Source organism: Diceros bicornis, chromosome 9, assembly GCF_020826845.1.
Source record: "Diceros bicornis minor isolate mBicDic1 chromosome 9, mDicBic1.mat.cur, whole genome shotgun sequence".
Classification (NCBI taxonomy): domain Eukaryota; kingdom Metazoa; phylum Chordata; class Mammalia; order Perissodactyla; family Rhinocerotidae; genus Diceros; species Diceros bicornis.
The window spans coordinates 78,115,674-78,137,558 of record NC_080748.1 but is presented as its reverse complement, the minus strand read 5'-3'; the positions used below and the strand labels follow the sequence as shown (position 1 = coordinate 78,137,558).

At 37.6% G+C, this 21,885-nt stretch overlaps 1 protein-coding gene across 1 annotated transcript in view; it reads left to right on the top strand.

Annotated features, from left to right (window-relative positions):
* Nucleotides 1-21,469, top strand: part of CCDC168 (coiled-coil domain containing 168) — a 31,518-nt gene extending 10,049 nt beyond the window's left edge. Inside the window, exon 5 of the mRNA XM_058548453.1 lies at nt 1,203-21,469. Within this exon, the coding sequence (XP_058404436.1) occupies nt 1,203-21,468 (20,266 nt within the window). The 3' untranslated portion in view covers nt 21,469. The remainder of the gene's footprint in view (nt 1-1,202) is intronic.
* Nucleotides 21,470-21,885: the final 416 nt, after the last annotated feature.

Here is a 21,885-nt window from a genome sequence, read left to right as displayed (position 1 = left end):
ATTAACCATCACAGTAGGTAACAAAGATGTGTATACAGCCTATATATTAGATGTTAATAAATATTCTAACAGTTGAGGAATCTTGAAAACTATTTAACATATTTTAAATATCACCCAATATTTTTGTGTTATCTATGAAAAAAAGTAATCAATAGTTTAGCCTAAAATACTCCTAATTCTAATTAGCAGAATCCAAATTAATGAGATTTTGCTATATAAGTAAACATTTAGAAAAATTAATTTTTATGGTTGAGTAGATTGTATGATTTTATATACTATCTTCGTGACTTTGTTTATGATGGAGAGTTATTTAAAAGTAGGGCCATTTTTTCCAGTAGTAAAGTATAAGATAATCTGTGTTCCCGGAACAAACAGCTACTCGAGTTGTCTGACCTCGTTTATGTGAGTTTCAGTTTAGGATTTTAGGCTTGCCTTTCCATAAAACAAAATTTATGGTGCATCAGAATCACTTGGAGGGCTTATCAAAACTCAGATTTCTGGGCCCCACCCCCAGAGTTTCTGATTCAGTAGGTCCAGGCTGGAGCCTGAGATTTTACATTTCTATTAAGTTTCCAAGTGATGCTGTTGGTCCTAGCATTGTTAGACTGAGCCTAATCATTTGATGTAGAAAGGGTGTTGGAGAGTCTACTTCCATGATCATTACTCCAATCCAAAATTGTGCTGAGAAGCACTGCCCTAAAAAGGAAAGCTTTTCCCTTGATCAAAAACAACCAGCTGTTAAAATAATCTAGACTTGTTTATAGAAAACTATAGTTTGTGGTATTGGACATTCTTCTGTTGTACCTACTAAATTTCCATGAGAATATTTTTATTCTTGTCAAAACTTTCATACAGAGAACAGAAAGAAATTGATATTCCTTATAAAAGGATATGATCTTAACCTACAACTTTGACTCATTGCTGTCAAAAATAGACTTTTGGACAGGTTTTTGAGGTAAAAATCCCTCATTCTCTGAGATATGAAAATAATTTACTTCATTTTTTCAGTGGATTTGTTTATTAAATGAATTGAACTAGTTAATGAATTATTTTGTAATGTGGATAATGGCTTTCCAATTTATCTCTATTTTGAGCTATGTTTTCCTGTACTAAATTGGGTTTCTTTGAATCTAGAAAAGAGTTCTTGTATGAAATATATCCTAAGTGACAATTCATTTGCACACTGTTTTCTTATATTTCAGAGTTGATGACTTTTCAGAAGGAACAAGTACTTCATCACTTACATCAGAAGAAAATGAAGGTTACCTCGAAGATACAGTTTTATCAGCAGATGAAATAATATGGGAAGGTACCAGTGAAAGTAAATATCAAGTAAGTCACTTTAGTGAAACTCATATGCTATCTTCAAATGGGACTAGCTCGTCTTTGTCACTGCTTCATTCGGAAGTAAAGGAAATTTCTCTAAGCCATAGAGGGAATCCAGAAAAGGAACATGAAGCAATACAATTTTCATCAAAGAAATTATTTTCAATAATGAAAGCCAACAAAAATAAAAATGTAGTGTTTTCTTCTGACTTTAACTTTTCAAGAACTTCTAGAATCACTATAGAAAGTGAAGATCTAGATGTGGCACCATGCCCTCCAGCCCATTTATTTCTTTCTAGAGACCAAGTCAGACTTCTGGAAGAAAATGTGAGAAATAAAATTCCTTTAAAATCCAAAGCTGTCTTAGAGAGTAAAACTACTTATCTGTACTTAAGATCTCAAGAGTCCTTGATCCAGAATCAACATTCTGTTAGAATGGACATTTCTGCCCAAGCACAAGGTTCTTTTCCAGGACAAAATGCTATTCAGAATCAAGGTTTTTATGAAGCTCAATTTACTAGCCAAGCCCAACAATTTGTTAACAACCAAGAATCAATCAACAGCCAGCCTGATATAGAGGCCAGGTACTTTGCTGTGCCTCAAGATTTGATGGAGAAACCATTTTCCAGCAGCACACAAGATTCCTTCCAGACCCAAGTTATGGACAGGAGCCAACATTTGGTCAAAGTCCCACATTCTGTTCAGACTCAAGATTCAATCAAAGGCCTAGAATCTAATAAAAAACAGTTAGATGAGGCCCAATATTCTGTTTGGTTTGAAGATTCAAGTAAGATTAAATATTCAATCCATGAGCAAAATACTATTTTTAAGAATGCTGGATTTCTAGTTTTAACTCTAAGTCCAAAATCAGTTGCTGAAAAGATGCCGCAACTAAAGAGTATAAAGCCAAAGGGCCAGAAACAAATTCCTCCATCAAAATTAAACCACTATTCTGTGTATGGCTCAGTGCCTCTTTCACCCACCAGAAGAGAGAAAAACAGAAGAAAAACATTACACAGTAAAAGTAAATTTAGTCTCAAATTTTCATCTCAAACGTCAAAGAAAACACCAACTTCACAGGTATTTCAAATCATAGTATGTCACACTTCAAAACGTAGCAAGTTAGGATGCAAGTATAACACTAAGAAGAAAGAACTACGTCAAAGGAAAGGTACATCAGATATAGCATTGCATCTTATTTATGTTTCCAAGCTTGTTCCTCCTTATATTAAGAAGTATTCTAGAAAAAAACTAGTGAAAGTTATGCCAGGTTTAACAGAAAGTAGATATCTTGTGCTGAAGCAAAATAAGTCACTAGATGCAGAGAAAGTCAATTATGCAGAGTCTATTGAGAAAAGAGGAACCTCGGGCCATACTAAAAATGTAAAACAGCATGGCAGAGACAAGAAAGGACTGAAAAATATTTCACTGAAAATTCTACCTCAGCTAAAACAGTATTCCAGGGTCAACACTTATCAACTAAAAGCACCTTGTTTTTTATTACTAGAAAGAAACTGGAAGAATAAAGAGTCTCTTAAAGACCCAATTACACAAGCAAAGGAAATTGGTATTGCAGAGTTTCATGCCCCAAATAGTAAAAAAACATCTGACCTGCCTATTGCAAAGCAGGAGATGCCTTTAGAAGAAGCTATATCAGAACCTTTGCAGAAATTTGTTTCCTCTCCAAAAATGGAATTGAACAGAAGAATGAAATCACGGGAAGACCTAAAAAGTACAAAGAATTCCCATCTTCCACTTTCAAATGGAGACAAGTTACCAACTAGTACGCCAGAAATGCAGAGGTGCTGTCCAAAGGTAAATACACAAGAACAAGAAGATTTTCTGGAAATTGTTCTGGAGTCTTCAGATGTCAATTTTCTCATTTCACTAGGAACCAAAAAGCGTGAAAGCAGTGAACAATTAGCAGGTGTAAAAACTCAAGAGAGTACAGAAGATGTAATTCTGAAAGCAAAGAAACCATTAATACTTAATGTTACAGAAGATAGTAATCTAAGTGAAAGTGAGGAACTGGAATGCAACGCTAGAAGCAACATAAAAAATATGCAAGATAAAAGAATATCTGATGCATTTCACAATGCCACCAACACTACCATTTCTGAACTACCTGATGTGGAAATGCTTAGCAGATTAAAAGCCAAGACGGATACATCAAGAATAGGGCTTAGTCATTCAGTGGTAAAGCAAGAGAAATTACCAGAAGAAAAGAAAATATGGAAAGCAAAATACACTGAGAAGAGAGATAAATTTAAAAAGCCACAAGAACATGACAGAGAGGATGAGGAACAAGCTTTACAAGAAGCAGTTCCACAGCTGCCACAAGATTTCAGATTCAGCCTACAACTAAAGCAGAAGTCCAAATACATCAAATTTGAAATAGAGCGGAGCAGTTCAGGAAGTAGAAAAACTCAAAATAAAGAGCAAGAGGTAAAACCAGAAACTCTTTCTACGGAAATGATTTTGGGTACTAATCCACACCCAATGATGGATCCATTTGAAGTTGAGAATGTGAAGCAAAGCACAGACAGACCTACAGGCAGAGAAACTGCAGATCCAAAGAATCCTCTTGCAGTGCCAGAGAACTTACCAGTTGGTGAAGTTTTAATTGAAACAACAGAATGTGGTGTCCTATTTGGTGGAAGCCCCAAAAAGACACTGGATGATCATATTGCAGAAGAAAAGGAAGACTTAAAAAGAGTTTTACCTGCAGTTGCCCTGGGGTCTTTCATTATCCACATGCTTCCTTTATCGTATTTTAAAAGGCAGAAAATCAGAAAAAAAATATTGGGAACAAAAACTGTACTCAGTCCCAAATGTGTAATTATGAAAGTAAAGAAGCCAGCAAAATTACTGGTGCCTGATATCAATAGACATAGTACTCTAAGTCATAGAAAAAGATTGAGAGGCAATTTTAAAATCATAATTAAACAGATGCTGCAAGATAACATTGTGGAAGATGTGCTTCTGAATGTTCTGTACCCTCACATGTCTTTTTTGCCTCATATTAGAACTCACAGCAGATTAAATGCAGAGAATCACAGTCATACGAAGCTAAAACAAGAGAAATCACAAGTTGAAAGGGAAGAAAAGTGTTCAGATTCCATTAATAAAGGAAGTGACTCTGGAAACACACTAGAAGAAGCTAAATTGCAAGATGAAGTGAGAGGGGACAAAGAAGCTCCACAGAGAGCAGTCCTTCATGATAGCTGGAACCTTAGGTTGGATGCATATCCAGAGAAGAAGCTTAAAACAGAGAAAGAAATGCATCAATCAGTCACATCTGCAGAAACCACTATGGAGTCTATTTACTCCCCCATAATGGATCCATCTCATATTGAGAACATGAAAAGCCTAACAACACAAACAGACTTAAAATGCAATGCAGATTCTGAGATGCCTCCTCCAACATCAGAAAAGTCACTGATTGGAGATCCTTTAAACCAAACAAGAGAAAGTGATGTTCCAGATTATGGAAGTAATACAAAGGAAATGGGTTACTGTTTTGCAGAAATAAAGGCAGAATTACCAAAAGATTTACCAGCAACTTTCCCAGAGACTTTTAATTGCCACACGCCTGTTTTAACTTATTCTAAAGTGAAGAAAAACAGAGTAAGATTCTCGCACATAGAATGTACGGTGAGGCCCAAGTCTGTACATATGAAGGCAGTGAAGCCATCAATTTCACAAACATTTAATATCACGGATCATGGAAAGAAATTGGAATCCAACTTTAAGGCCAAGTTTGAAAAGATCAACCAAGCTAATGGATTGCTATTTGAATTTCTAAATACCCTTTACTCTCCTTTGCATAACAGATTAGAAGGAGAGACAGACAGGTTCTGTCACGCTCTGTTAAAGCAAGGGGAACCAGCAGATGAAGGGAGACCACGGTATGCTGATTTCTTTGATAAGAATAGTGCATTCCATGACAGAGAAGAAAAAGTGCAAGATGGAGGGGAAGTGGAGCAAAAAACTTTGCTAGAAGGAGCTCCACAGCATACCCGATACTTCTGGCCTGATGCATGTCAAGGGAATGAGACCCATCTTGATGAACCAGACCCAGCACTAGACTGTTTAACACAGGAACTGCCTATTAATGAGCAAGACGTGCAGCACCAAACATACTTTACACAAACTGCTTTGCAGACTGGCCTCCAGATGGGTTCTAGCGAAGCTGATGAACTCCAGAAAACCAACAAAACAGAAAATGACATAACAGCCCCTACGGGTCCAAAGATTCTACCTTCCAAAGCAGGGAACCCATCACTTGCTAAACTTTTGAACACTACAACAGAGTGTGGCTTACCATCTGGTAGAAACCCTAAAAGGGAACTAAATTCTTCTTTTGTCGAAGAAAATTCAGAGTTACCAAAAGATTTGCAAGTGACATTCCTGCAGTCTTCTGATTCTGTTGAGGCGTTTGCTTCTAAATCTAAAAGAAAGAAAAAATCATTAAAATTAGCAAAGAAGCAAACAACAGTGAGTCGCAGATATAGAACTATGAGAGAAGAAAAGCCATCAATTTCACGTATGCTTGATGGCAGGCAGAGCAAGGAACTGCAATGCAATTTTAAAGTGAAGATGAAAAATCCACAGCAAAATAAAAATGTAACAGATGCATTTTTGGATATTATTCATTCCAAGGTACCTATTTTGCCCAACGTCAAAATGAATAGCAGATTAAATGTGGAGACAGATATGCAAAAGATAATAAGACTTGGTCAGATGCAGCTAATGCAAGAGAAATTGCCAAATGCAAGGAAAGTATGTAGCCCAGATTCTATTGATATGAGTAGTTTACCTAACAGTGTGAAAGATGGGAAGGAGGAGGAGGGGGAACATGAAGCTTTACCAGCTCCAGAGAATAGCCAAGGCTTCATGGTCGATGCATATCAGAAGGATTATGACCTTGTCAAATCAAATGAGAAACTGGAGGAACCAGGAAGTATAAATATTCAGGTACAACCACAAACACATTTTACACAAACTATTTTGAGTTCTGTTTCATGCCCTATATTGGATCAGTTTCAATTTGGAAAGCTAGAGAGCTATGCTAGGTTTTCACCTCCAAAGTCAAGGGAAGCAAAGATTGATAAAATCGTATTTTCTGCAAGAGAATGTGGTGTTCCATCTGATGCAATCAATCAAAAGGAACAGGCTGGTAGCATTGAAAAGAAAAAGACTGTGACTTCTGATTTCTGCTTGTCTGCTTTATCTACATCTAAAAGCAAGAGAAACTTCAAACAATATTCAGAAATGAAAACTTTAGTGAATATCAAATGTGGAATTTTAAAAGCAAAGAAACCATTAATCTCACATATACTCAATATCAAAGGTGGTGCTAGCCCAAACCATAGAAAAGAATTGGGATGTAACTTGACAACCAAAGTGAAAGAGGTGGATCAAGATAAAAATACAGCAGATAAAATGTACTCCTTCATGACTATTACACCTGACATTAATATGTATAGCAAGGTAGAAAGAGAAAAAGACATCTTGGAAGAAATAAGACTCAGTTCTAAGCAAGTAAAGCAAGCAATATCACCACATGGAGAGAATATTACTTTAGATGACACCAAAGAAACCAATATTCAAGATAAAGAGGAAGAAGAAAGTGAACAGGAGATGTTATTAAAAGTAATTCTACAGCACAGTCAACATTTCATATTCTGTTCAGGCCAGAGGGAGGAGCTTGACCCCCAGAAATCAGGAAACCAAGAAAGTGGGAAAATTATATTTGTTACAGAACAAGATGTCCCACAAGAAATACAGCCTACAGATCCAATGCAGGTAAAGAGGCCAAAGAAAAGCCTCCATACACAAAATGCTATAACACATACAGCGAATTCAAAGCTTCCTCTTCTAAAGGAATCACTAATTGGTCAAGTTTTAATTGATGCAATGAGATGTGGTGTCCCAAGTGATGGGAGCCACACGGGAGAACTGTACAGTCGTAAAGAGGAAAAGGCAGAGTGTGAAAAAGATCCCCAGGCCACTGTCCTGGAGTCCTTGCATGTCTCCACCCCTGATCTACCTGAATCTAAAAGGCAGAGAAAGACATTTACATGTAGAGCCATAAAAAGTAAAATGAGTCCCAAGTGTGTAATTATGAAGGCACGGAAGGCACCAATTTCACAGATATTTAATATATCAGGGAATGGTTGTCTAAAAAACGTACCTCCAAAGACCCTGAAATCACACATTATTGACTTTTTAATTTACTTAAAATACTCCAGGGTACTGGAAGATCTTACTATAGAGAGAAAGGAAGGATTAGCACAAGAATTACCAGCAGTGATTCTGGAGTCTTGGGATTTATCCACACTTGCTTTACCTGTGTCAAAAAGGAGAAACAATTTAAAACTTATGGACAAGAGAAATAAAATGAGTCTCAAATATGTAACTTTGAAGGCAAAGAAGGCACCGATTCCCCAGATATTTAATATCATGAAACATGGTACAACAAGCCATAGAAGGCAATTTGAATGCAACTTCAAAACCATGATGAAACAAGGTAAACCTGTGGCAGATATAATCCTCAAGGCCATTTCCTCTCCCATTCCTGTTTCAGTTGATAGGAAAATGCGTAATAGAATGACAGCAGAGACAGACATGCTATGGAAAACGAGATTCAGTCATGAACTGCAACAGCAAGAGCAATCACCAGGTGGAGGGAGAGCCTGGTGTGCCGATTCCAGTGATAAGAGGGGCAGTGCCTCAAATGGCACGGAGGAAGTCAAAGCCCCAGGTGGAGAAGAAGAAACACAGAATTCTCAACACTTCAGTTTCAATGCGCACAAAACGAAGGGGTCTTACTCTGTGAAATCAGATCTAGAACTGAAGAATTCAGTGAGAAAAAACATCCCAGAATCACTTACCATAGCTCAGGAGCTGCAGCAACAAATACTTTTCACACAGAGTATATTACATTCTATTTCTTGCTGTCTTTTGAATTCACTTCCATTTGAGAAGTTACCAAAAAGAACAAAAACCCAAAAAGGCTTAAAACACACAGGGAGTCCAAAGATTTTATCTCCAATGCCAGGGAAATCAGTTAGTGAATCTTTAATTGTTACAGCACAGAGTGACATCCCATCTGAAAGAGGCTCTAGGAAGGAACTTGCTAGTTCTATTCTAGAGGGAAAGATAAAGTTACAAAAGGATTTACAAGCGAGAACCCTACAGTCTTTTGATTTCTCCATGCCAGCTTCATCTGAACTTAAAGGGTGGAGAAATGCAGCACAAATCCCTAAGCCCAGAACTGGGAAAGCACAGATGGTGTCAGTTTTAAAGACAATCAATATCACTAGGTCTGGTGCCCTTAGCCATGGAAAGGAACAGGACCGCGTCTTGGAAGATATGGCCAAAGAAATAACTCAAGGCATGTCAAATATATTTCTGCATACCTTTCTTTCACCTACACCTGTTTCACCTGCTATCAAAACGCATAAAAAAGTAAAAGCAGAGAAAGGCCCGTTAAGGAAAAAAAGCATTGTTACACAGCTAAAACAAAATGATGGGAAAAGACTGTATACATCTTCTGCTAATAAATGGAGTATCTCAAGCAACATGTCAGAATCAAGATGGCAAAATGAAAAAGAAAAAGAGGGAAATGAAGTTTTATTTGACACAGATCTACAATTCCTGAGTAGTATAAGAAGTAGAAAAGATCAAAATATGCCTATTACAGAGCAAGAAGTGCAGCAACAAATGCTGGTTTCAGAAAATATATTGGAGTCTATTCGTCCTCCTCTGATGATTCCATTTCAAACCAAAAAGCTGAAGAACATCCCACCACAAAAAGACATACTATATAGGATACATGAAAAGATTCCATGTCCAAAATCAGGGAAAGCTATGTTTGACAATCTTTTAACTGATGAAATAGAGTGTAGTACTATGTCTGATAGGAACCCTACAGGGAAGCTGCATGTTCACAATGCAGTTTCCCTACAACTTGAAAAAGAAGAGGTGAACAGAAAAACTCAAAAGGTAATAAAATGCACAGTTGATCAAAATATCCCACCAACCAAGTCAGAGAACTCAGTGCTTGGAGATCCATGTGATGAAAACTCTAGAAGAAAAGTGGGTGGTCGTATTGCCAAGAAACATAAAGAGTTGCAAAGAGATTTACTAACAATGTCCACGACGTCTGTTTTATTTGAGTCTAAAAGGCAGAAAAAGTTATTTCAATTTCCAGAAAGGAAAGCTCTTAAGGGTCCCAAACGTGTAACCATGAAGGCAAAGAAGCCTCTTTGTTCACAGATACTTAATATCACTGAGCATGGTAATCTATACTGTAGAAAAGAACAGGAATACAATTTAAAATCTACGATGAAAGACATGCAACCAAATGAAAGTATAACTAACGTATTTTCATCTCCCATACCTGTTTCAACTGATAACAAAATAGATATTGAAATGCATCACACACCAAAAACAGAGATGGATCTACCAAGAGTAAAAATACACAACCATACCTATTTAGAGCAAGAGAAATCACCCTGTGATGAGAAAGCATGGAAGGCCAATTCGACTGATACACAAAGCAGATCAAGCAACATAATGAAAATGAATGTACAACATGAAAAGGAAGGGAAAAATATCCAAAAAATGTTATCAGAATCAGTTCCACACTTCCGTTTCAGTGCCCATTATGTGAAAAATCCTGGCCCTTGCAAATCAAAATCTGAACTGAATAGTTCAGAAGATAGAAGGACTGGGAATTTATCTTATACAGTGCAAAAGATGAGGCAAGAAAAACACTTTAGAGAAACTGGTCTGGAGCCTGTTTCTAGACACATGATGAATGTTCTTCAAGTTGACACAGTGAAAAAAAGTCCTCATACCCAAGAAGGAATAAAATGTATGGTAGGTCTAAAGACTCCATTTCTAAAAGCAAGGAAATCAGAGACTGGTTCAATACAATGTGATACTCTCTGGGATGGGAATCCTAGGAGGAAATATGATAGTCTTATTTCTGAGAAAAAGGCATGGAATCAAAATGACTTAGCAAGAACAGTCTTAAAACCTTTAAATTTTTTTAGCCTTGATTCATCTGAACCCAAAAGCCAGAGCTACACATTAGAATTTGTAGGCAAGAAAAGTATAATGAGTCCCAAGCATGTAACTTTGAAGGCAAAGAAACTACCAATTTCACAGTTGCTGAATAGCGTAATTAAAGAAAGCCACAGGAAAAAAAAGCAGCACAAATATGAGTACAAGACGAAAGAGAGGCCATGGAGTGAAAGTGTGGGAGAGACATTACACAGGAAAAAACTTGGATCCAATTTAAAAACCAAAAAGGAAGAGATGTGGGAAGGTAAAAATGTGGTTGATACATTTCCAAATACCATTTACTTCACATCAGATACCTGTGACATTAAAAGGCAAAGCGAACTCAAAACAGAGATAGACAGAGTATCAAGGTTTAGTCATGTACAACTAGCACAAATGGAGTTGCCAGTTGAAGGGTTAGTGATTTCACAATCACTTAATGCTGCAGGTCATGCTGCTTTAAGCAATGATAAGGAACAGGAACAGAAGACCGATGTCGAGAGAGATAAAACTGTATTATATGTGGACCTGAAATCTATACATGCTTCTACGCCTATTCCACTGCACATAAAAATGGAGCAATCACCTAGTACCTGGGATATCTGTGAAGAATCTTCTGAAAAAAGAAATGCCTTAAACAAAGCAAAAGTTAGGAAGAAAGAAAAGTATGGACCACAGGTTTTGCTTAGAACAGCTCCACCCACCCAGCCCTTTGAGTTTGGAGCGGATCAGAGGAAACAACAAAATACAATGCTGCCTTTAGAATCATGCAGCAACACTGCAAAATATCTGAATGTTTCATTTCCACAAGGAAAGAAATCATCGGATGGGGCACAGATAATTGATTCAATATCAAATGGTAGCTCCCCCAAGCTAAGAGTTAGAAAGAAGGTGCAATCATGTGAGACATATCAAAAGGTACAAAAAGAAGCATGTCTACCTAGAATATTTTTACATTTTCTTTCTGTCTGTAGGCCTGTTTTGTCTGAAAGTAAAAGACAAAAGGATAGTGTAAAACAAGGAATTAAGAAAGGCATAATATGCCCCAAAAGAACTTTGAAGTTGAAGAAATCAGTATTTTCAAAGATACTCGATACCACTGACTATGGTACCCCAAGCAACAGACTAGAACTTCAGTGGAACATAAAAGACAAAATAGTAAATATGAAACATAGAAAGGGTAAATCTGATTTGGTTGTGGCAAACATATGTGAGTTTATTACTTCTTCACCTCACCTCAAATTGAATAAAGAGACAATTGATGGGATTATCTCAAATAATGTAAAAAGAACAAAGCAACATGTATTGCATAAAAAGGAGAAAGATAGAATAAAAGGAGTCAATATGAAAGAAATAATGGATCCCAACATTATTTTGAAGGCAAAGAAATCATCACTGCCATGTATACTCGATAGAAAGAGATGTCCTGTGCTGTGGAACACTATAAAACAAGAGAACAAGGTACAGATAGGTAAAAGTAAATCAGGTGTGAAACAGACAAATGTGTATACTTCCTTACCTTCTCTATCACATCCTAATTTGAATTCAAGAATAAAAGTAGGAAAAGATAAGTCAGGAATACCAAGGAGATGCCTCCCACCACTGAAGCTCCAGAGGTCATCAAATGTCAGGAAAACATCATTTGCAGAGTCCATTAATGGAGATATTTTAAGCAATGTAATAGAATCAAAACATTTGCCACAGAAAAAGAAGGAAGATAGAGAAAATACAGTCTATGTGAAAGATATAATGGGCCTCAAATGTATCACTCTTAAAGGAAAGAAAACACCTTTTAAACACATACTGCATGGAAAAGAACCACAATGGAATGATAAAGAACAAGAGAAAATGATTCAGGAAAAGAAAAGTGATCTAGATGCAGTTCAGAATAAACCCCATGCTTCCATTCCTTCTTTACCTCCCCTGGAATGGGGTCCTGGAATAAAAGAAGTATACATGCGAGGAATAACAGGATTCTGTCTTCCATCATTAACACTCCAGGAATTATCACATGCGATGGGAATATGTGAGGAACCAATTGACGATATTTTAAACAGTATTAAAAAAGCAAAATATATGCCACAGAAAGATGAAAATAGAGTGGAAATGGCTTTGGAAGAAATGAGACACCCCAAAAGAATAGCTTTGAAGGTGAAGCAGTCTCCATTTGCACAGGAATTACAATCAAACATCAAAAAAAATGAGAAAGGGATGCAGGAAGATAAAGATAAACAAGTTGAAACTCAGAGCAAATCTTGTGCTTCCATCTTTTTTCCACCTTACTCTGAAGCAGATACAAGAACAAAAAGAGAACAAGTCATGCTAATAAAACCAAGATCTTCTTTTCTACAACCAAAACTCCAGGAGTCCTCAGATATAGGAAAAGTAGTATATAAAACATCTATTTATGGTGATATCTCAAACGGTGTAAAAAAAGCCAAAGAACATATAATGCAGGAAGAAGAGGAGAGAGTAAAAATGGCAAAAGTCATAGCTTCAAATAAAAACAAATCACCAATTTCACAAGAAATCCAGTTGGACATCAAAGAGCAAGAGAAAATGATACAAAAAATTAAAGGTGAACCAAATGTGATTCTGACCAATACCAGCACTTCCATACCTGTTCCTTCTCATTTAAAATTGGATACAAGAATAAAAAAAGCAGACTTTGTAACTGAAGTAACAAGAGACTCTCCTCCAGAACTATCACACCAGAAATCATCAGATGCAGTGAAAAAAGCAAATAAAGAGTCCACTGAGGGTGATGTCACAAGTGATGTACAAGAAGCTAAAGAATATATGTCACAGAAAGAAGAGATCGAGATAGCAGACAAGAAAGACATAATGCATCCAAAAGACAAAGATTTGAAAGGAAAGAAAGCATTTTCACAGGACATACTATTGAATCTTAAAGAGCAGGGGAAAGCAGATGGAGAAGGTGAGGAGCAGGGGAAAGTGGATGGAGACAGTAAAGGTGAACAGGTAGTTGTTCTGTCCATAAATTGGGCTTCTGAATCTTCTCTAACTCATCATGAATTGGATACAAGAATAGAAGGAGAGGGAGGTGTACAAGGAGTAACAAGATCTGCTGTTTCCCAACTACAGCTACAGAAATCATTTGATGCAGGGAAAATAGCACATACAACGTCAACTGGGGAGGGTATCTCAAATGATGTAAAAATAGTGCAAGAGTACGAGCCACAGAAAGGAGAGGATAGACGAAACATAGTAAATATGGAATATATCATGTACCCCAAAGGCACAACTTCCAAGGCAAAGATATTACCATGTCCACATGTACTTGGTACCACTGGGGATTGTGGCCCCCAAATTAGAGAAGTACAGATCAATGAAGAAGAACAATTGGGACACAAACAGGAAAGAAAAAGTGAAGTTGATGAGGTTCTGGCAAGACCTTCTGACCCTCAATTTAAATTAAACGAAGGTATAAAAGACAAGGAAGAAAAACAAGGAGTAACAAGACCCTTTCTTCCACCCTCATGGCACAGAGAATCATCAGATGCAGAGAAATTAAAACACACAGTGTCACCTTTGAATGATATGTCAAGTGATTCAAAAAGAACAAAATATGTGGTATGGAAAGAAGAGGATAAAGAGAATATTTTTGAGAAAGACATAATGCATTCCAAGTACGTAGCTTTGAAGGCAAAGAAATCACCCCTTTCCCATATACTCAACACAAGGAAACTGCAAGTGAATATCAAAGAGCAAGTGAAAGGGGGGCAGGAAGGTAACAAGGAAACAGTTGTGCTTCAGAGCAAAATTTGTCCTTTCGCCACTTCTTCAACTCCTCCTAACTTGGACACAATAAAAGAAGAGGCAGGTGAACCAGGAATAATAAATTATGTGTCACATCTTGAGCCTCAAAAATCATTGCCTTTAGGGCAGATAGCATCTACAGAGTCAACTGATAGACATTTAAAGAAAGGAAAACAACATGTGCCACAGAAAGAAAAGGACAGAGGACAAACAGTAGCCATGAATGTCTCCACACACCCCAATGGCACAGATTTCAAGGCAAAGACATCACCACCTCATCATGTGTTCAGTGCCACTGAGCACAGTGCTCTGAGCAAGAGAAAGGAGCCTCAGTGGAGGATTAAGGAGAGACTAGAACTGGAGCAGGGAAGAATAGGAGACCCTGATGTGACTCTGACAAAAACTCCTCCTTCCACGCCTTCTCCCTCTCACCAGAGATGGGATACAAGAACCAAAGCAGAGAAAGACTTGCTTGCAATTACAGGATTCTCTCCTTCACAATTACAGCTCCCCGAGTCATCAGATGCAGGGAAAATCAGATACGCAGATTCCAGTGGAGATATTGGCTCATGTGATATAATAATAAAAGCTAACCAAAGTATGCCATACAAAGAGGCAAAGGACAGAGTAAACATCGAAGACAGGAAAGGTAGAATATTTCCCAAAACAATAACTTTGAGAGCAGAGATATCCCCACTTACACATCCACTCAACAGAAAGGGACCACCTTTGAATGTTAAAGAGCAAGGGAAAGAAGAGCAGGAAGGCAGAGGTGAGCCAGAAATGGTTCTGAAGGAAACTTGTGCATCCTTACCTCCTCCATCTTACCAGAAATGGGACACTAGAATGGATGAAAAGGAAGACACAGTAGGAATAACAACATCCTATTTTCCACCACTAAAGATTCAGGATACATCCAAGTCAGGCAAAAAAGCATATAGGAAGTCCTTTGATGGTCATATGTTAAACGAGGAAGATAAGCTCATAACAGATGTTGAAGACAAAATGTGCCCAAAATATATGGATCTGAAGACAAAGAAATTACCACTTTCACATATACTTGATACCAAAAAATCAAAGTGGAAAATTAAAGAGCAGGAGAGAAAGGTGCAGGAAGATAAAAGTAAGCTAGTTACAAATCTGAAAAGCATTTGTACTTCTTTACTTACGCTACCATATCTTAAATTTGATACAACAGAAGGGGAGGGGTACATGATAAGAATTACAAAATTGCCTCTCTCACAGCTACAGTCCAAGGAATCATCAGATGCAGCAAAAATAGCATATGCAGAAACAATTGATGGAGAACTTTCAAAAGATGTAAAAGAATTAAGAGAGCACATGCTACAGAATGAAGAGAGGAATAGAGAGAAAAATGTGAACATGAATAGTATAGTGGATCTCAATGACGTGTATTTGAAAGGAAAGAAATCACCTATTTTATTTACATACAATCTAAGTGACCTTCAGTGGAATACTAAAGAGCAAGAGGAGAAGGTTCAGGAAGGTAAACATGAGCCAGGCGATGTCATGCTGCCTAATACTTGTGCGTCTAGATCTTCCCCACCTCACCTTAACGTGAAGACCAGAATCCAGGGAGGGAGCATGCTGATATTAACAGAATCCTCTTTTTCCCCAGCAAACTTCCGGGAATCATCAGATTCTGAGGAAGTAGTATATGCAGAGCCAATTACTCATGATATTTTAATCAGTCCACAAAAAAGACACAAACGTATGCCACAGAGCAAGGAAGAGAATGGAGTGGAAACAGTAAACCTCACATTCCCCAAACATCAGGAAAAGAAGATGCAGGAAAGTAAAGATGAACCAGGTGTGGTTCTGAGCAAATTTTCTGCTTCATTACCATCACTCCCTCACCTCAAATTGTCTAAAGAAATACAAGTAGATGATGAAATGCTTAAAAGATCTGTTTTGCAGAGAATATCAAATGCAGGGGAAATAGTACCTACAGAGTCAATCAGTGGTGATCTCATGAAAGATGTTCAAAACGAGAAACAACATAAGCCTCAGAAAGAAGAGAGGGACAAAGAAAAAACAGTAGATATGAGAAGTATGATGGGTACCACAGATATAACTTTGAAGTCAAAGAAGTCTCCTCCTTCAAATATGCTCCATAGAACAGAACTGCATCTGCACATTGGAGGGCAAGAACAAAAGAAACATGAAGGTCAAGGTAAACCACTTGGTACGCTGCTGAGAAAAGTTTATGTTTCCAAACCTTCAACTAACCTTACCTTGGATAAAGGTACACAAGTAGATGAAGAAAGCCTTGGAATTAAAAGACCCTCTCTACTTCCACTAATGCTTTCAGCATTATCAGATGTGGACAAGATAGCAGAGACAGAGGCAATTGGTGGCGATGTAAGAAAAAGAAAACAATATATGTCTCAGAAAGAAAAAAAGTATAAAGTGAAAACAGTAGATATGAGGATTAGGATGCATCACAAGGAGGCAAGGATTTCACATATCCTTAATACAAAGGAATTTGTGTTGAATATTAAAGAGCTGAAGGAAGGAGTGCACAAAGGTAAAGATGAGCCATGTATGGTTCTGACAAGGACTTTTCTTTCCATCCCGTCAGCGCCTCCCCTTTATCTAGATTCAAGGAGCAAACTAGACAACGATGCACCAGGAATTACAGGATCCTCTCATCCACAGCAAAATCTCCAGGAATCATCAGATACCCAGACAGCAGCAATTAGAGAGCCAGTTGCTGGTGATGGTGAAATCCTTGTGGAAAAAGCAGAACACTCTGTGCCATTAGAAGAGGCAGTGCAGCAGTGGACCTCAAACTTCATGATCAGTGTACAGCGAAGAGAGGAACCTCCACGAGTCAAATCTGAAGGAGATTTGAGACAGTTCCTTTTAAATTCACAGCACGAAGACATTTATTTCACAGGATTTGGTACCATAAGAAGTGGAGAAAGGCTGGAATGTTTTTTTACAGGGCGAGAGGCTCAGCCAGAAAATTACAAAACAGAAACTTTTACTACATTTCTTTCCTACCCCACAATGGGTCCAACTAAAATTGAAAATCTGAAGAAAGAAACTGAAATAATGGATAACTTAAACCATAAAATGAATCCTCAGGTTTTAGTTTCACTGCCAAGGAAAATATCCAAGGAAATACATGTCACAGTTGGCACCCCTGTAAGTTCAAGAGGATTTTCTGTTTCAGAGCGAGATGCCCACCAACAAGAAATTTTATCAAAAGCATCTCTAGGATCTGCAGATTCATATAAATTTGATAAGCCAGGGAATGATGTACAAAATAATGATAAAATAAAGAAAATGTTCTCTCCTACAGTATCAGCACCACAGACAAAGAGGTCACTTGAGAAAATGAATATCATAGAGTCGAATACCCCCCAAAATATAGAAGAACAAGAAGTTGTCATGAAAAAGCAAGTGGTACTACGGTCTCAAAGTGGACACAGGACCAGGTTGAACTCTAGCCTTTCTCTTAAGTTTCCACTTCAAAATGGAAAGCAGAAGACACCATTGGAAATAGATGTACACAAGCAAACTGTGGTGTACCCTGGAATACAAATACTACCAGGAATACACATGGATATTACAGAGTTTGATTCCATAAAAGGAAAAAAAGAGCAGGCATTGCTTGTTCCAGAACAAAAGGAAAGTATTCTAGCATCACTTCAGAAGTCTTTTTACCCCCACTGGACTCTTCCGCTTCAATCTGGACATCTGGAGGAAAAAAATGAAACTGACACTAGCACTACTATAAATCTGGTGCAGAAAAAATTAGACATGAAAGAAGGGAAATTAAAAATAGACACAAACATAGCTGTCCATCTGGAAGAGGACAAATTAGAAATGCGCAAACCCACCACTGTCAATCTGGAGAAGCAGAAAACAAAAGTGGACACAAGCCGTACTGTAAACCTGAATGCTCCATCTCTAAAGAGAGACGAATCTCAAATTAACACTCAGGCTATCACTCATATGGCAAACAGCCACTCAATCAAGCAAAGATACAAAAAGGAACTGGAAGCGTCTGGTGCAAAGCAAAACATTCAGCTACAAAAATTGTTTCAAAAACATGTTCTGGATTCATTTTATGCCTATATTCCTCTTTCTCCCAAATTTGAAGGCTGGAAAGGCAGATTAACAATAGCAGATTTTAAAAGAGAATTGAGCCCCAAATATTTAACTATAAGAATGCCAGATCATCCAATTTCACATATTCTTGGCAACACAGGACATGGTACTCCAAGCAATAGAAAGAAATTAGAGTATGACTTTAACAAACCAGAGAAAGTAGGTTCGTGCGGTGAAGATGCCTCAGGGATATTTATCAGAAGTCTTTCTATTTCTATGTTGAGTCCGTCTCAGTCTGAAGAAACAGTAGAATCTGAGACAAACCTAAAAAGAGAAAAGAGAATCTGTCTTTCTAAATTCCTGGAGAAATCACCAAACACTCGTGAAGTTGTTAAGAGGAACAGCTTGAGCACTTCAAAAAAAGGGGACCAGAATTTTACAAACACAGTTCCACAAGATTCCCAGCCCTTTGTAGTGGACGAGCAACAAATGCAAAAACTTCCTTGTGTCAAATCAGAAGCAAACTTCAGCAGTGAAATAAATAAAAAAACTTTAACTCCACAAACAAAAGAAAAGGCTGTTCCAGAGCATGATATCTCAAGGACCATAAAAGAACCTGACTTGCTTATGGTGGAGCAAGAAGGAAAGGCACCAAATCCCATTCTGACACCCACAGAGTGTTCATCCATGTCTGAAGATCCAAAGGAGAATGTGGAAACCCACGTGAAAAGTACCATCAGTATGAGTAGTTCCCCTCCAGGAGTAGAAAAACCACAACATGGGACTCAGCCATTTGATACCATGGAGTGTGCCTCGCCACCCAAGCACAGGGATCAGAGAGAACCCTTATGGGACACAACCACACAAAAGGTCCAGCAACAAAAGATGTTTCCAGGAACTGTGCCTGTACCACCCCAAGAGAAAAGTAATGAAACAGAAATAGTGGCAGATAGCGTAAGTGCAGAAAGTTTACTTCTTCTTTATAAAGCAATTAAAAATGTCTTTGAATCCCGGGTAAAAAATTTGATCCAAGACAAAGTTTATGCTGATATGCTAGAAAAAGTTAAAGCCCATAAACCTGATGATTGGAACTCACCTTTTGCAGGGGGTCCAGATACAACATCCACAAAAATACATCCCAAATTGCAGCCAAAACTCATTTTAGAACGTTTTACTCCCAAAGAAAAAAATAAGCTTACTAATCATTTAGAGTCAAAAGCACTTGAAATAAAACTGAATCTGATACCAGAGATAGCAAAACAATCCTTCCAAAAGTTCAATTTTTATCCAAAATGGGCTATTTCAGAAGATAACAATTGGAGGCTCTATCCGAGACATAAAAATATGTGCTTTTTGTCTCTAAAAGGGATTGATACTATAGAACTTAACTTAAAACACCAATACCAAAATGATTCACCTCCTAACAGCTATATGAAGACACTGATTGTTAATGTTTCTGGTGGCAATGAGGAGATCTTTACAAAGGTAAAGAGTATTAATAAGCTAGAAAGTGGAACATCTTTAGTGACTTCTGCTAATGAGATGCCATTGCCTCATATTCTCCAAAATTACTCAGTAGAAGAAAAAGACAAACTTCTTAGACACTTTTCTATGAAAACATTGGAAATTCAAATGAAAGCCTTTTCCAGAATTGTAAGAGAATCTTATGAAATAGCTGATGCTCAGGATAGAAGGAAACATTTCTCTAAATGTATTAAGTCTGGTGTTAAAATACCAAAATGGAAAAACAGAATTTTGTTACTTTTTGATGAAAAATCTCTTCATCAAATAGATCTTGATTTACAATACAAATACCTTCGTTTTCTCCTGGGGCTTCCAGGCAAAAGTATGTTGCCTAAGCCAAATGCACTTCCCAAACATATTCTTAAATTAAACACCGCTGCGATATGTAAATCAGGAGATGATAGTAGAGAAAGTGGTGGTCTTTCCATTGATACAGGACTATTAGAAGAACATACCTCTATCAAAAAGCAAAATCCCCGTGAAAACTCATTATTGACCAGGAAATTCCTGGAACCAACTTGTGTGTGTGCTTCTGACCCTGATCAACACGGCACAGTGCAGAAAAATGCTACAGTTCTTTCAGAGTTAAAATCTTGTATGACTCCAGAAAAAGATAAACAATATCATGTATGGTTTCAAGAAACAAATGCATATGAATCTTTTGATTTAAAGACTCAGGAAAATGCTCTTAGTTTAGCTGATTCTCATTCAATTCAGATTCCTGAAGATTTTATTGATAGTCAGCCAAATATTGAGAGTTCAGCTAACTTGGAGGAATGCTCACCTCTTAAAGTACATGAGAGTGAAGAATGTATATTTTTAGAAGCCAACCCTTATTTAAATCAGGAATCACAAAACATTCTACTTGAATTACAGAAAGGCATTCCCTTGAAAAATCTCTTCAAGATGAAAAAAATCAAAACTGATTTGAAACCATTTTACAGTGAAAATTCAGGTTCGCATTATATTAGAGGCTGTAGAAAACATTCCTCAGTTGTGACACCACCTTCCTACGAATCCCACAAAAGCAGGAAATATAGGTCATCCTCCAAAATGCGATCTCCTGATTGTTTGTGTCACAGTTCATTAAATGCTGTGGAAGTTCCGTCTGTATCATCTTACATTTCATTCAGTGAAGAGAAGCTCTCATGGACTACAATGAGCAGAACAAGTTACTCTTTAGCTCCTTTAACGGAATCAAATATTAAATTACATCTTGCAAAAAGCCAAGGCAAACCTCACAGGCATCCAGAAAGCAAAGAAAGAAAGAAGGCCAAATTTGATTTATTTAGAAAGAATAACATTCATTGGGACTGTGATTACAGTTGTACACAGAGTAAAGAGAAACACACAAGAAAGAAGAAAGTGTGTGATTATGAGTCAGAAAGATCGGATTATTTCCCAAGGAAACATAAGTCAGCATCAAAACCTCACCAAGAGGATTTCAACTTCCATTCTGAAAGAAAGCAAGGCCAGCCATTTTTTTATGCCTGTACACCAGCAGACTCACTAGAGATTATACCCAAAACCATTCGCTGGACTGTTCCTCCAAAAACTTTAAGGAAGAGAAACTTCAGAGTTCCCCTGGTGGCAAAGATTTCAAGTTCTTGCAGTATATGGAGTTCCTCCAAAAAGTTGTTGGGGTCACTCTTAGAGTCCTTCAATCCAGGTCATCAAAATTGATTTAACCATATCTAGAGTCCTGTGAAGTGTAAGGCTGGTGGCTATTTTGGTATTCCGTGAAAAATAAAATCATACAAAGTCAAATGGCTTCCTCATGAAATGTTTTCTAAACTGATATGTTTTATTTTTGCAGTAGATTTGTGCAATTGTTCTGGGAGGTCAGGATGGGAAAGCAGATGACTTTGGGTTTGGTCCTCCCATGCATGAGATCTCCTTTTCGTTCACACTGCCTCCTCGTAATCCCAAGAGGAGAGGACCACAGACGCAGAAGCCCTCTTCCCATCCACACCCATGGCTGAAGTGTGAGTTGGAGGAAATGTAACCTATAAATGAGATTGAGAGAGAATGACCAGAAAGTTAGGAGGGTGTGGAAACGAAAGAGAGAGAGTTTCAGATCGCAGTGAGGGCTCAGCAATG